The sequence below is a fragment of the Podarcis melisellensis genome, assembly GCF_964234715.1.
Source record: "Podarcis melisellensis genome assembly, chromosome: 6".
NCBI lineage: Eukaryota > Metazoa > Chordata > Lepidosauria > Squamata > Lacertidae > Podarcis > Podarcis melisellensis.
Window position 1 is genome coordinate 92,653,307 of NC_138538.1, and position 16,523 is coordinate 92,669,829.

The 16,523-nt window shown below is 43.4% G+C and overlaps 1 protein-coding gene across 1 annotated transcript; it reads right to left on the bottom strand.

The window, feature by feature from the left end:
• Positions 1-9,216: 9,216 nt before the first annotated feature.
• LOC309372487 (podocin-like) lies at positions 9,217-15,225 on the bottom strand. Its single transcript, XM_081916112.1, has 5 exons — positions 14,334-15,225; positions 12,320-12,523; positions 11,372-11,427; positions 10,999-11,077; positions 9,217-9,619 (listed from the first exon to the last, which is right to left on the bottom strand). Exons 2-5 carry the CDS (start codon positions 12,506-12,508, stop codon positions 9,347-9,349), a joined length of 597 nt encoding a protein of 198 aa, XP_081772238.1. The 5' UTR covers positions 12,509-12,523; positions 14,334-15,225; the 3' UTR covers positions 9,217-9,346.
• Between the last annotated feature and the right edge of the window lie 1,298 nt (positions 15,226-16,523).

Below are 16,523 nucleotides of genomic sequence, written 5' to 3' on the forward strand. Positions count from 1 at the left end.
AATTGCAGAACGTCAGAAATTTTGAAAAAATTGTGACCGCGCGGCTGAGGGATTTTTTCAAAAAAAAGTTGCTCAGACGTCAAGGGCTAATTCTGTTTCCGATGATAAAAACCCACCTGTTTCCACCGAAAAACCTTTCAGGGGATCGTTTGTAACAGTTTGGCAAGAATTTTGAGTGAATTGCAGAACGTCAGAATTTTTGAAGAAATTGGGACCGTCAGGCTTAGGGATTTTTTCACAAAAAAGTTGTTCAGACGTCGAGGGCTAATTCTGTTTCCGATGATAAAAACCCACCTATTTCCACCAAAAAACCTTTCAGGGGATCGTTTGCAACAGTTTGGCACCATTTTTGAATGAATTTCAGAACGTCAGAATTTTTGCTGAAATTGTGACCGCGCGGCTTAAGGTTTTTTTCCAAAAAACGTTGCTCAGACGTCAACGGCTAAATCTGTTTCTGATGATAAAATCCCACCTGTTTCCACCGAAAAACCTTTCAGGGGATCGTTTGCAATAGTTTGGCTCCATTTTTGAGTGAATTGCAGAACGTCAGAAATTTTTAAGAAATTGTGACCACGCGGCTTAGGGATTTTTTCAAAAAAAGTTGTTCAGATGTCGAGGGCTAATTCTGTTTCCGATGATAAAAACCCACCTGTTTCCACTGAAAAACCTTTCAGGGGAGCGTTTGCAACAGTTTGGCACCATTTTTGAGTGAATTGCAGAACCTCAGAAATTTTGAAGAAATCATGACCGCACAGCTAGGGATTTTTTAAAAAAAAAGTTGTTCAGACGTCGAGGGCTAAATCTGTTTCCGATGATAAAAACCCACCTGTTTCCACCGAAAAACCCTTCAAGGGATCGTTTGCAACAGTTTGGCACCATTTTTGAGTGAATTGCAGAACGTCAGAAATTTTGCTGAAATTGTGACCACGAGGCTTAGGGGTTTTTTAAAAAAAAGTTACTCAGACGTCAACGGCTAATTCTGTTTCCGATGATAAAATCCCACCTGTTTCCACCGAAAAACCTTTAAGGGGATCGTTCGCAACAGTTTGGCTCCATTTTTGAGTGAATTGCAGAACGTCAGAAATTTTGAAAAAATTGTGACCGCGCGGCTGAGGGATTTTTTCAAAAAAAAGTTGCTCAGACGTCAAGGGCTAATTCTGTTTCCGATGATAAAAACCCACCTGTTTCCACCGAAAAACCTTTCAGGGGATCGTTTGTAACAGTTTGGCAAGAATTTTGAGTGAATTGCAGAACGTCAGAATTTTTGAAGAAATTGGGACCGTCAGGCTTAGGGATTTTTTCACAAAAAAGTTGTTCAGACGTCGAGGGCTAATTCTGTTTCCGATGATAAAAACCCACCTGTTTCCACCGAAAAACCTTTCAGGGGATTGTTTGCAACAGTTTGGCACCATTTTTGAGTGAATTTCATAACGTCGGAATTTTTGCTGAAATTGTGACCGCGCGGCTTAGGGGTTTTTTTCAAAAAAAAGTTGCTCAGACGTCAACGGCTAAATCTCTTTCCGATGATAAAATCCCACCTGTTTCCACCGAAAAACCTTTCAGGGGAGCGTTTGCAATAGTTTGGCTCCATTTTTGAGTGAATTGCAGAACGTCAGAAATTTTGAAGAAATTGTGACCACGCGGCTGAGGGATTTTTTCAAAAAAAAGTTGCTCAGACGTCAAGGGCTAATTCTGTTTCCGATGATAAAATCCCTCCTGTTTCCACCGAAAAACCTTTCAGGGGATCGTTTGCAACAGTTTGGCACCATTTTTTAGTGAATTTCAGAACGTCAGAAATTTTGCTGAAATTCTGACCACGCGGTTTAGGGGTTTTTTAAAAAAAAGTTACTCAGACGTCAACGGCTAATTCTGTTTCCGATGATAAAATCCCACCTGTTTCCACCAAGAAACCTTTAAGGGGATCGTTCGCAACAGTTTGGCTCCATTTTTGAGTGTATTGCAGAACGTCAGAAATTTTGAAGAAATTGGGACCGCGCGGCTTAGGGATTTTTTCAAAAAAAAATTGTTCAGACGTCGAGGGCTAGTTCTGTTTCCGATGATAAACACCCAGCTGTTTCCACCGAAAAACCTTTCAGGGGATCGTTTGCAACATTTTGGCACCATTTCTGAGTGAATTGCAGAACGTCAGAAATTTTGAAGAAATTTTGACCGCGCGGCTTAGGGATTTTTTCACAAAAAAGTTGTTCAGACGTCGAGGGCTAATTCTGTTTCCGATGATAAAAACCCACCTGTTTCCTCCTAAAAACCTTTCAGGGGAGCGTTTGCAACAGTTTGGCACCATTTTTGAGTGAACTGCAGAACGTCGGAAATTTTGAAGAAATCGTGACCGCGCGGCTAGGGATTTTTTCAAAAAAAAGTTGTTCAGACGTCGAGGGCTAATTCTGTCTCCGATGATAAAATCCCACCTGTTTCCACCGAAAAATCCTTCAGGGGATCATTTGCAACAGTTTGGCTCCATTTTTGAGTGAATTGCAGAACGTCAGAAATTTTGAAGAAATTGTGACTGCGCGGCTTAGGGATTTTTTCAAAAAAAAGTTGTTCAGACGTCGAGGGCTAATGCTGTTTCTGATGATAAAAACCCACCTGTTTCTACCGAAAAACCTTTCAGGGGAGCGTTTGCAACAGTTTGGCACCATTTTTGAGTGAATTGCAGAACGTCAGAAATTTTGAAGAAATTGTGACCACGCGGCTTAGGGATTTTTTCAAAAAAAGTTGTTCAGATGTCGAGGGCTAATTCTGTTTCCGATGATAAAAACCCACCTGTTTCCACCAAAAAACCTTTCAGGGGATCGTTTGCAACAGTTTGGCACCATTTTTTAGTGAATTTCAGAACGTCAGAAATTTTGCTGAAATTGTGACCACGCGGCTTAGGGCTTTTTTCAAAAAAAAGTTTTTCAGACGTTGAGGGCTAAATCTGTTTCCGATGATAAAATCCCACCTGTTTCCACCGAAAAACCTTTCAGGGGATCGTTTGCAACAGTTTGGGTGCATTTTTGAGTGAATTGCAGAACGTCAGAAAGTTTGAAGAAATTGTGACCGCGCGGCTGAGGGATTTTTTCAAAAAAAAGTTGCTCAGACATCAAGGGCTAATTCTGTTTCCGATGATACAATCCCACCTGTTTCCACCGAAAAACCCTTCAGGGGATCATTTGCAACAGTTTGGCTCCATTTTTGAGTGAATTGCAGAACGTCAGAAATTTTGAAGAAATTGTGACTGCGCGGCTTAGGGATTTTTTCAAAAAAAAGTTGTTCAGACGTCGAGGGCTAATGCTGTTTCTGATGATAAAAACCCACCTGTTTCCACCGAAAAACCTTTCAGGGGAGCGTTTGCAACAGTTTGGCACCATTTTTGAGTGAATTGCAGAACGTCAGAAATTTTGAAGAAATTGTGACCACGCGGCTTAGGGATTTTTTCAAAAAAAGTTGTTCAGATGTCGAGGGCTAATTCTGTTTCCGATGATAAAAACCCACCTGTTTCCACCAAAAAACCTTTCAGGGGATCGTTTGCAACAGTTTGGCACCATTTTTTAGTGAATTTCAGAACGTCAGAAATTTTGCTGAAATTGTGACCACGCGGCTTAGGGCTTTTTTCAAAAAAAAGTTTTTCAGACGTTGAGGGCTAAATCTGTTTCCGATGATAAAATCCCACCTGTTTCCACCGAAAAACCTTTCAGGGGATCGTTTGCAACAGTTTGGGTGCATTTTTGAGTGAATTGCAGAACGTCAGAAATTTTGAAGAAATTGTGACCACGCGGCTTAGGGATTTTTTCAAAAAAAGTTGTTCAGATGTCGAGGGCTAATTCTGTTTCCGATGATAAAAACCCACCTGTTTCCACCAAAAAACCTTTCAGGGGATCGTTTGCAACAGTTTGGCACCATTTTTTAGTGAATTTCAGAACGTCAGAAATTTTGCTGAAATTGTGACCACGCGGCTTAGGGCTTTTTTCAAAAAAAAGTTTTTCAGACGTTGAGGGCTAAATCTGTTTCCGATGATAAAATCCCACCTGTTTCCACCGAAAAACCTTTCAGGGGATCGTTTGCAACAGTTTGGGTGCATTTTTGAGTGAATTGCAGAACGTCAGAAAGTTTGAAGAAATTGTGACCGCGCGGCTGAGGGATTTTTTCAAAAAAAAGTTGCTCAGACGTCAAGGGCTAATTCTGTTTCCGATGATAAAAACCCACCTGTTTCAACCGAAAAACCTTTCAGGGGATCGTTTGTAACAGTTTGGCAAGAATTTTGAGTGAATTGCAGAACGTCAGAATTTTTGAAGAAATTGGGACCGTCAGGCTTAGGGATTTTTTCAAAAAAAGTTGTTCAGACATCGAGGGCTAATTCTGTTTCCGATGATAAAAACCCACCTGTTTCCACCGAAAAACCTTTCAGGGGGTCGTTTGCAACAGTTTGGCACCATTTTTTAGTGAATTGCAGAACGTCAGAAATTTTGAAGAAATCATGACCGCACAGCTAGGGATTTTTTTTAAAAAAAAGTTGTTCAGACGTCGAGGGCTAAATCTGTTTCCGATGATAAAAACCCACCTGTTTCCACCGAAAAACCCTTCAAGGGATCGTTTGCAACAGTTTGGCACCATTTTTGAGTGAATTGCAGAACGTCAGAAATTTTGCTGAAATTGTGACCACGAGGCTTAGGGGTTTTTTAAAAAAAAGTTACTCAGACGTCAACGGCTAATTCTGTTTCCGATGATAAAATCCCACCTGTTTCCACCGAAAAACCTTTAAGGGGATCGTTCGCAACAGTTTGGCTCCATTTTTGAGTGAATTGCAGAACGTCAGAAATTTTGAAAAAATTGTGACCGCGCGGCTGAGGGATTTTTTCAAAAAAAAGTTGCTCAGACGTCAAGGGCTAATTCTGTTTCCGATGATAAAAACCCACCTGTTTCCACCGAAAAACCTTTCAGGGGATCGTTTGTAACAGTTTGGCAAGAATTTTGAGTGAATTGCAGAACGTCAGAATTTTTGAAGAAATTGGGACCGTCAGGCTTAGGGATTTTTTCACAAAAAAGTTGTTCAGACGTCGAGGGCTAATTCTGTTTCCGATGATAAAAACCCACCTGTTTCCACCGAAAAACCTTTCAGGGGATTGTTTGCAACAGTTTGGCACCATTTTTGAGTGAATTTCATAACGTTGGAATTTTTGCTGAAATTGTGACCGCGCGGCTTAGGGGTTTTTTTCAAAAAAAAGTTGCTCAGACGTCAACGGCTAAATCTCTTTCCCATGATAAAATCCCACCTGTTTCCACCGAAAAACCTTTCAGGGGAGCGTTTGCAATAGTTTGGCTCCATTTTTGAGTGAATTGCAGAACGTCAGAAATTTTGAAGAAATTGTGACCACGCGGCTGAGGGATTTTTTCAAAAAAAAGTTGCTCAGACGTCAAGGGCTAATTCTGTTTCCGATGATAAAATCCCTCCTGTTTCCACCGAAAAACCTTTCAGGGGATCGTTTGCAACAGTTTGGCACCATTTTTTAGTGAATTTCAGAACGTCAGAAATTTTGCTGAAATTCTGACCACGCGGTTTAGGGGTTTTTTAAAAAAAAGTTACTCAGACGTCAACGGCTAATTCTGTTTCCGATGATAAAATCCCACCTGTTTCCACCAAGAAACCTTTAAGGGGATCGTTCGCAACAGTTTGGCTCCATTTTTGAGTGTATTGCAGAACGTCAGAAATTTTGAAGAAATTGGGACCGCGCGGCTTAGGGATTTTTTCAAAAAAAAATTGTTCAGACGTCGAGGGCTAGTTCTGTTTCCGATGATAAACACCCAGCTGTTTCCACCGAAAAACCTTTCAGGGGATCGTTTGCAACATTTTGGCACCATTTCTGAGTGAATTGCAGAACGTCAGAAATTTTGAAGAAATTTTGACCGCGCGGCTTAGGGATTTTTTCACAAAAAAGTTGTTCAGACGTCGAGGGCTAATTCTGTTTCCGATGATAAAAACCCACCTGTTTCCTCCTAAAAACCTTTCAGGGGAGCGTTTGCAACAGTTTGGCACCATTTTTGAGTGAACTGCAGAACGTCGGAAATTTTGAAGAAATCGTGACCGCGCGGCTAGGGATTTTTTCAAAAAAAAGTTGTTCAGACGTCGAGGGCTAATTCTGTTTCCGATGATAAAAACCCACCTGTTTCCACCGAAAAACCTTTCAGGGGATTGTTTGCAACAGTTTGGCACCATTTTTGAGTGAATTTCATAACGTCGGAATTTTTGCTGAAATTGTGACCGCGCGGCTTAGGGGTTTTTTTCAAAAAAAAGTTGCTCAGACGTCAACGGCTAAATCTCTTTCCGATGATAAAATCCCACCTGTTTCCACCAAGAAACCTTTAAGGGGATCGTTCGCAACAGTTTGGCTCCATTTTTGAGTGTATTGCAGAACGTCAGAAATTTTGAAGAAATTGGGACCGCGCGGCTTAGGGATTTTTTCAAAAAAAAATTGTTCAGACGTCGAGGGATAGTTCTGTTTCCGATGATAAACACCCAGCTGTTTCCACCGAAAAACCTTTCAGGGGATCGTTTGCAACATTTTGGCACCATTTCTGAGTGAATTGCAGAACGTCAGAAATTTTGAAGAAATTTTGACCGCGCGGCTTAGGGATTTTTTCACAAAAAAGTTGTTCAGACGTCGAGGGCTAATTCTGTTTCCGATGATAAAAACCCACCTGTTTCCTCCTAAAAACCTTTCAGGGGAGCGTTTGCAACAGTTTGGCACCATTTTTGAGTGAACTGCAGAACGTCGGAAATTTTGAAGAAATCGTGACCGCGCGGCTAGGGATTTTTTCAAAAAAAAGTTGTTCAGACGTCGAGGGCTAATGCTGTTTCTGATGATAAAAACCCACCTGTTTCCACCGAAAAACCTTTCAGGGGAACGTTTGCAACAGTTTGGCACCATTTTTGAGTGAATTGCAGAACGTCGAAAATTTTGCTGAAATTGTGATTGCGCGGCTGAGGGATTTTTTCAAAAAAAAGTTGTTCAGACGTCGAGGGCTAATTCTGTTTCCGATGATAAAAACCCACCTGTTTCCACCGAAAAACCTTTCAGGGGAGCGTTTGCAACAGTTTGGCACCATTTTTGAGTGAATTGCAGAACGTCAGAAATTTTGAAGAAATTGTGACCACGCGGCTTAGGGATTTTTTCAAAAAAAGTTGTTCAGATGTCGAGGGCTAATTCTGTTTCCGATGATAAAAACCCACCTGTTTCCACCAAAAAACCTTTCAGGGGATCGTTTGCAACAGTTTGGCACCATTTTTTAGTGAATTTCAGAACGTCAGAAATTTTGCTGAAATTGTGACCACGCGGCTTAGGGCTTTTTTCAAAAAAAAGTTTTTCAGACGTTGAGGGCTAAATCTGTTTCCGATGATAAAATCCCACCTGTTTCCACCGAAAAACCCTTCAGGGGATCGTTTGCAACAGTTTGGCTCCATTTTTGAGTGAATTGCAGAACGTCAGAAATTTTGAAGAAATTGTGACCGCGCGGCTTAGGGATTTTTTCAAAAAAAAGTTGTTCAGACCTCGAGGGCTAATTCTGTTTCCGATGATAAAAACCCACCTGTTTCCCCCGAAAAACCTTTCAGGGGATCGTTTGTAACAGTTTGGCACCATTTTTTAGTGAATTTCAGAACGTCAGAAATTTTGCTGAAATTGTGACCGCGCGGTTTAGGGGTTTTTCAAAAAAATGTTACTCAGACGTCAACGGCTAATTCTGTTTCCGATGATAAAATCCCACCTGTTTCCACCGAAACACCTTTCAGGGGATCGTTCGCAACAGTTTGGCTCCATTTTTGAGTGAATTGCAGAACGTCAGAAATTTTGAAGAAATTGTGACCGCTTAGGGATTTTTGAAAAAAAAAAGTTGTTCAGACGCCGAGGGCTAGTTCTGTTTCCGATGATCAAAACCCACCTGTTTCCACCGAAAAACCTTTCAGGGGATCGTTTGCAACAGTTTGGCACCATTTTTGAGTGAATTTCAGAACGTCAGAAATTTTGAAGAAATTGTGACCGCGCGGCTAAGGGGTTTTTTCAAAAAAAAAGTTGCTCAGACGTCAACGGCTAAATCTGTTTCCGATGATAAAAACCCACCTGTTTCCACCGAAAAACCTTTCAGGGGAGAGTTTGCAACAGTTTGGCTCCATTTTTGAGTGAATTGCAGAACGTCAGAAATTTTGAAGAAATTGTGACCACGCGGCTTAGGGATTTTTTCAAAAAAAGTTGTTCAGACGTGGAGGGCTAATTCTGTTTCCGATGATAAAAACCCACCTGTTTCCACCGAAAAACCTTTCAGGGGAGCGTTTGCAACAGTTTGGCACCATTTTTGAGTGAATTGCAGAACGTCAGAAATTTTGAAGAAATCATGACCGCACGGCTAGGGATTTTTTTAAAAAAAAGTTGTTCAGACGTCGAGGGCTAATTCTGTTTCCGATGATAAAATCCCACCTGTTTCCACCGAAAAACCTTTAAGGGGATCGTTCGCAACAGTTTGGCTCCATTTTTGAGTGAATTGCAGAACGTCAGAAATTTTGAAGAAATTGTGACCGCGCGGCTGAGGGATTTTTTCAAAAAAAAGTTGTTCAGACGTCGAGGGCTAATTCTGTTTCCGATGATAAAAACCCACCTGTTTCCTCCTAAAAACCTTTCAGGGGAGCGTTTGCAACAGTTTGGCACCATTTTTGAGTGAACTGCAGAACGTCGGAAATTTTGAAGAAATCGTGACCGCGCGGCTAGGGATTTTTTCAAAAAAAAGTTGTTCAGACGTCGAGGGCTAATGCTGTTTCTGATGATAAAAACCCACCTGTTTCCACCGAAAAACCTTTCAGGGGATCGTTTGCAACAGTTTGGCACCATTTTTGAGTGAATTGCAGAACGTCGAAAATTTTGCTGAAATTGTGACCGCGCGGCTGAGGGATTTTTTCAAAAAAAAGTTGCTCAGACATCAAGGGCTAATTCTGTTTCCGATGATACAATCCCACCTGTTTCCACCGAAAAACCTTTCAGGGGATCGTTTGCAACAGTTTGGCTCCATTTTTGAGTGAATTGCAGAACGTCAGAATTTTTGAAGAAATTGTGACCGCGCGGCTTAGGGATTTTTTCAAAAAAAGTTGCTCAGACGTCAAGCGCTAATTCTGTTTCCGATGATAAAATCCCACCTGTTTCCACCAAAAAACCTTTCAGGGGAGCGTTTGTTCAAGGGCACATTTCAGCCAGGCAAGAACACTTCAGGGGGGTGCAAAGCAGGCGGGTACGAATTATGGACTAGGCAATGGGTTACGGCCTGAGGAGCTGGACAGAGAGGCCTAGATGCTGTACCTGGTTTAGTCCTACAACATTGGGGAATCCTTCGCCTTTGGAGCCTCTGGGTGGCTGGCGATATCTGAAGAACGGTTGCAACCTGTGGATTTCATGTTGTCTATTGATGAAGGATTCATGAGATCAAGGGGGAAAGGAAGAATAAAGGTGGACGGCTTCTCGGCAGACAGGCTTTGCAGCATGTGAAGGTAGCGGAGCTGGAGGGCGGCTGGTGTGTGGGAAAGCACCTCTGCTGCCACCTTCAGCGATTCGGAAGCAGCCCTTTCTCCTTCAGCAGCTATGACCTAGAACACAAGGTATTTAGAAGATCTTCCTTTGAGGCAGGAGGCAACGAAGTTTTGCTCAGAGTAGACCCCTTGATATCAATGGGACTAACTTTGATGTGTTTAAGAATCTCAATGGGTTTACCCTGAGTAAAACTTTGTTGAGTACCACCCGTGGTTCCTTCCATAATGGTGCCCTTCAGTGTTGTAGAAGCAACGCTGTTCGTCAGCTGGAAGTAAAAAGAAAACAGGTTCTGCACAGCACTTAAAATAGTGCTACATTGAATGCTCACCTTCAAGGCCAAAAAGCACCTCTAATGTTTCCTCAGAAGCAAGTTCAACTGAGTAAAAGCCATCCAGGGTTAATTAGATACTACTTATGTGCAGGTTCTGGGCGTTTGTTTCTTCCTGAGGTAATTTCCTCTTATTAGTCAGCATTTGTTCCTAGTCTGAGGAGGGCAGGGATAAATGACTTATTTCCTTGCATTTTTTTTATTTTTTAGTATAATAGCGCTGTTTTCCTATAAAAAAAAATTAAAAATGGCGGGGGGGGGGATAATGAAAAGAAACTTGTAATTAATTCCTACCACAGGGGAACAACTGGCTTATAAGGGACAGCATCCAGACAATATCTTATTCAAGTGGCAGCCCATACTCCCCTGTCAATGGATTAGGGTTTTCCCAATCTCTGGATAATCTATTAAAGGAAGAAAAGTCAATATAAAGTCACTTACTACCTGACTTTATATTGGATGTTTTGAAGTGTGTTACATGTGGTGATATTTTCCTGGGTGCCACATCGCTTCAATTTCCAATTTGTTTCCAACAGCTCAAAGGAAAGCATGCAGGGTTAGCGTGGAATAAATTTATTTCATTCTTGTGCTGCGTAGAATTGAAACAGTCTGGAGCTTCCGTTTTCCAGTGCAGCTCCCAAACAGCCTTCATGTTGTACCTCCTCCATCTCTTAGGTTTCCAGCCAAAGGAAATGGATTTACATTAAGTACCTATAAATTAACTAGCGCAAACGAGAAGGGCTCATTGCTTTAGATCAGGCACCCCCAAACACGGCCCTCCAGATGTTTTGGGACTACAATTCCCATCATCCCTGACCACTGGCCCTGTTAGCTAGGGATGATGGGAGATGTAGTCCCAAAACATCTGGAGGGCCGAGTTTGGGGGTGCCTGCTTTAGATTAACAAGAGCTGGATAACCAACAGAATTAGTTTTGACCGGTGACCCACTCCCATGTGCTGTGAGATGCAGGCAGAACCATGGCCTACGCTTGTCTGATTAGACCTGAAGAGAAGCAAGCTTGGGAGGACAGCATCTCTCTCCCATAGCTCCCTCCTACCCGTAGCTTCCAGTAATAAAAAACATACCGTGTCAGTGTATTGCCTTACCCTCACTTTGGCCTGTCTCTGGGCTTCGGCTTGTGCAGCCAGTGAGTCCTGAAGCTCCGTTGGCAACCGCACATCTTTACTGAAATGAATGAAATTAATGAAATCTGGGACTGCAGACCCAAACTGGAAACAGCGTACAGTCAGACCTCATGTTACATTTGCTTCATGATACGTTTTTTCAGGTTGCGTCCTGCGGCAACCCGGAAGGGGTTACTTCCGGGTTTCGCCGCTCGTGCATGCGCAGAAGCACTAAATTGTGCTTCACTGATTATACTCATAGGGGCGGCATTAACAATAGTGAAACGTCTCGGAGACGCCTCTCCTGATATTTTGTCACCTGATCATTTCTGCAGATCTCACATTTCATACCTACATTTCTGTCCTTTCCACCTTGATCCCCCACTGACAGGTGATGGCGTCCACAGCCACCTGCAAAAAAAGTGTCTTCTTATTGGGAGCAGTTTTATATGATGGATGAGCAACTTAAAAATGCAAAAGCAGCAGTGTCCTAACATTTCCAGTGAGAAGTGCTCTAGTCGTGATGGCTGTCTCCTTGATGCAAACCAAGGAGTAAAGCTACCCTGAGTTAGGTGAGCACAGTGATGTTCAGTAAAGGATTACAGCTTTTTCAAACAGGTTCCCTTTTCTCCCACCTTGGCTACTAGCTGATTATAGGTCAATTCTTAATTTGTCAGATTCCTTTCTAAAGTTACCTAAACTGGAGCAAAGTCTATTACCTTTTGTCTGCCCCAAACCTAACTGCCAATCATTTACTGGGCCACTTAAAGGTCTACTATGATAGGGAGAAAAAGGCCTCTCTAGCCGCTCACTTCACTAAAAGGGCATGCAGCTAATCCTATATTTATACAATTGTCTCTCCCTATCAACCAGAATAGACTAAGACAATGTGCAGTTCACAAAACAGGATATTTATCACCAAGCTATACAAAGCATCACTTTCTAGTTTCTGCAAGCCAAGCTGTTCTTAAAGGTGCAGGAGACCACAGTAAGCTGGTTCACCTGGTCAGTTGGCAACCCTATGTTTGGAGGCAGTATAGTGCCTGGTTGCTGCTGCTGTTGTTTGAAAGGAAATGCTGCCCTGGGTGGATCTTGCAAGGCAGTTCTGAGTTTACCTACTGTAAAGCCACTTTCAGGAAGGAGGAGGTGCCCAATGACAAGGCAGAAGCATTTCCCTCGTGTCCTTTCATTGGTTACCATACCATTTCCCCAGTTCGGCTTGTAGCAGCCACTGGGCAAGCCTCCCACCCTGAGTGATGGACTTCCCCACTATGTCCTCCGTACAGCGCTACAGCCAACCCACCTTTATCTCCTGGCTGGTGCTCTTTCTCTCCATCAGGATGTCTGTGAGCGACCGCTGTGCCAGAAAGCGCTTTGCGATGGTCGGCACGAGCAGCTGGATTGCCTTTGAGTGGTTGGCGAGGGTGGTCGTGACGAGTGTGGCATTCTCCATTCGATAGTAACAGATGGTATCTATTTCTAGACTTGCCATGTCCTTGGTTATGGTCTAGGGCAAGCAGAAGGCATGTGTGACCATCCAATAGAACAGGGGTCGGCAACCTAAGGCCCATGGGCCACAAGCGGCACACGGGGGTCGTTTAACCGACAAGTCCCGGTGTGCTGCACTAAATGGGTGCAGTGTGGCGCGGGGATGGCACCAGAAATCACATCTGCGCATGCACCGGAAATCGCGTCTGTGCAGACGCCAGAAATCGCAGGCGTGCCTACTTGCGCGCGCAATCCAGCCCACAGAGGGATCTCTGCTGAAGTGAACCAGCCCAGGTGAGGTAACCCTGGCCGACCCCTGCAATAGAATGTTATGAAATCTGGGTGCCTGCCCCCCTGTCTGCCGAATGGTGGCAAGAGCCCATGGGGTCCCAGGCACTCACCCAGGGTCTGTGTTCCTTTGGAGAATTGAAGACGCAGCAGAGACTGTTGTGGCTTTAATAACTATGGTTTATTCACCTATTCACACCTTCGGTCTGCCTGGAGGGAGTCCAGGTCTTACTGCACAGTCATTGCAAGAGGGGTTTGTCCCCCACAGCAGGGTGGCCCTATAGCCCAAGGCATCTCTGTAACCAGATTCCTCCAAAGATGGATCTCAGCTCTTCTTCCCGCTTTTTCTTCCCAGCAACCCTTGCTCAAAAATCCCTTTCCCTGTCGCCTCAAACACACACTCCATCACTTTGGTACCATCTCATTCTCCAGTGGCCCAACAACACCTTTTGTTCTTCACTAAGCCAGCCAGGCTGCTTTGTAGAAGCCAGTCCAGAAATTCCCTCTGCAGCTTGTGCTTTAATCCATATCCCAATTAATCAAAATCCTAACATTTATTCATTCCTAGGGTTGCTGTTTTTTGGAGGATCCCCCCAAATCTATAACAATAAAGTACAGTTTTGTCAATGGAAAAATAACAGGAAATCTGATTCCAGACATGGGCTGGACTGAGCTGTTTCTACGTACCGTATTGGCCTAAATATAAGCCTCACCTTTCTCCCCCCCCCCCCAATTCCAGCCGTGAAAAGTTGAAAGTGTGGCTTAAATTTGCAACCTTACAAAAATGGGCATTTATGATACTGCAGAATGGCTGTGAGCGCCTGCGGAATTTTAAGGGAGCGGCTTATATTCGGGTATTGTCTTTCTTTCTCCCCCCCAACCCTGAATTTAAAGGTGCGGCTTATATTCGGGTGCGACTTATATTCGGGCCAATACGGTACAGTGGTACCTTGGTTTAAGAACAGTCCGGTTTAAGAACGATTTGGCTTACAAACTCCGCAAAACCGGAAATAGTGTCTTGGTTTGAGAACTTTCCCTCAGTCTAAGAATGGAATCTGAATGGTGGAAGGGCATCGGCGACGGGAGGCCTCATTATGGAAAGCGCGCCTCAGTTTAAGAATGGTTTTGGTTTAAGAATGGACTCCTGGAACGGATTAAGTTCGTAAACCGAGGTACCACTGTATTACCAAATAAACATCAGACTGTGTAGATTCCTAACCTTCGCTGGAGATGTCAGGGAATGAACCTGGGATGTTCCGCATGCAAAGCAGATGTTCTGTCACTGATCTACAGCCTTCCTTTACGTTAAGTAATCCTACAACTGTCCCGTTAGGTAGATCAGTATAATTATTGTGGGGCTGGGAGTGAGGCTGAGTCAAAATGGCATGCCGAAATGCAATGTAGTTAGTTCATAGCCAAGGTGAGATTTGAACCCGGGGCTTCCTAATTAATTGGAATGGTGAACCTAAGTAAACTTCTACTGACTTTGCCTCCTGCAAACAAGCTCAAAGAGCAGAAGGGGCAGACTGTGTCTCTCTTACCTCATAGAAAGGGATCTCTAAGGTTTTGAGGCGAAGGTCTGTTTTGTGGTAGGTGTCCAAACACGGCAGGAAAAGGAATAATCCTGTTAGGAGAAAGAGAACAGCAGCACTTGCAAGCTGGATGGTGTAAATAAAGAAGAAAACTCACATTTCTTAATGCAAAAGGTAATAGGCCTGGACTGAACAGGTAGAGAATCCAGCCTTTTTAGTTAGGCAGCTGTGCTCTTTTGGAAGCTGAAGATGTAGAACTGAGGTGTGTGTGGTTATAAGATTTCTAAGGTCTCAGATAGAAAATATTCATAAATGCACACATATCTAAATATATATAAACCATGTATCTGAAATAGCATGGAGAGAGCAATCCTGAAGCCCTTTTGACTCTCCCAATGACCTCAAATATTCCTCTGCTGTAAGGGAGGCAAATGGGGAAAGCCTTCCCATTGTCTTTTTGCTTATGCATCCTGTCTTAAGGGCGTATTTGTGTCTGAATAGGGTGAGCCAGTGACCTGGATTCAGGAACTAAAGTATTAACCATCACAAAAGAATGGCCAGACTGCCTAGGTAGTGCAATCAGTGACCATTATCAGGTATCCTGGCAGACAGGATTTCTGCTGTAGACCGCCTCCTATGATGTATGTATGCTGATTTTGGGGTGGTCTTTGGCTAAGGGGGTTGGGCAATATCAAAAGGACTTACAGGTTCCTGCACATTTTTGTTCAGGGTCTCTTCCTCCTTGGTAGGAAGGGAGGGAACTTTGTTGCAACAGAAAAATAAATATCCGTCTTGCTTTCCACTGGATCCTGCCTCCATCCATTCTTCTCTGACCGATCATGGACTTAGGGGACTTGGGCAGCAAAAGCCAATCCCCATTTTTTACATCAGAGTGTGTGTGTGTGTGTGTGTGTGTGTGTGTGTGTGTGAGAGAGAGAGAGAGAGAGAGAGAGAGAGAGAGAGAGAGAGAGAGAGAGAGAGAGAGAGAGAGAGAGAGAGAGAGAGAGAGAGAGAGAGAGATTGTGCATGTATACACAGTAATTTTAGTTCTGCTGCTGTTTCTGTTCAAACCGGTTTCTGAAGTGGTACAAATCTGAACAGGAACAATGGGGAGATGTTCTGACAAACTTTCTGGCTTCCAGTTTCAGACTTGTTCAAAGGAACCTAAAGCTGTGTATTTTTCCAGCCCGTGGGGTAAATGCTGATAACTTTGATCTCCTCGCTGATAACCTTGATCTCAATTGTGTCTTTGAGTTTAATTGGCCCAACGGTGCTGGCTCATTCAGCATAATTCTCTTTCTCATTCATCTCTCTAACAATCCTGAGTCATGATTGTCCTATTTCTTATACTTATAATGAGTGTTATTTGCCCTGAAGAAACTAGTGGTTTCATGGGCCCCATAATGGGCTCACATTAGTGCCTGGGCATCGTCTGTCCTGCCTGGTCTCTTCATCCAAACACTCTCCCTAAACCGTGCTTGGAGAAGGCCCCATGTGACATTTGGCAGTGAAAAAACTACGTTTCATGGCGCCCCACAATATGAGCCCTCAACACCCTTACCTGCAGGGTAAAGATTTCGCCAAAAATATGACATTATCCGATTAACTCCAAAGCGGTGCCAAACTCCAGGAAGAGCCCGTGTAAAAATACGTTTCACAGCTCCCCCCCCCCCAACTACCGCACAATTGCACTCATTTCACACGCTAGCAAGGTTATGCTTAAAATTCTACAAGGCAGGCTCAAGCAGTATGTGGACCAAGAACTCCCAGAAGTGCAAGCTGGATTTTGAAGGGGCAGAGGAACCAGAGACCAAATTGCAAACATGCGCTGGATTATGGAGAAAGCTAGAGAGTTCCAGAAAGACATCTACTTCTGCTTCATTGACTATGCAAAAGCCTTTGACTGTGTCGACCACAGTAAACTATGGCAAGTTCTTAAAGAAATGGGAGTGCCAGATCACCTCATCTGTCTCCTGAGAAATCTCTATGTGGGACAAGAAGCTACAGTTAGAACTGGATATGGAACACCTGATTGGTTCAAAATTGGGAAAGGAGTACGGCAAGGCTGTATATTGTCTCCCTGCTTATTTAACTTATCTGCAGAATTCATCATGCGAAAGGCTGGGCTGGATGAATCCCAAGCCAGAATTAAGATCGCTGGAAGAAATATCAACAACCACAGATATGCAGATGACACAA

Bases quoted from the DNA above. Each gene is read 5' to 3' on its own strand.
- LOC309372487 (XM_081916112.1), bottom strand. From the start codon at position 12,508: ATGGCAAGTCTAGAAATAGATACCATCTGTTACTATCGAATGGAGAAT. The intron at 11,078-11,371 runs GTAGGTATGAAA...CATTCATTTCAG, and splicing joins AAGGTGGAAAGGACAGAAAT to TAAAGATGTGCGGTTGCCAA. The intron at 9,620-10,998 runs GTAAGGCAATAC...CTTGTGTTCTAG, and splicing joins AGAGACAGGCCAAAGTGAGG to GTCATAGCTGCTGAAGGAGA.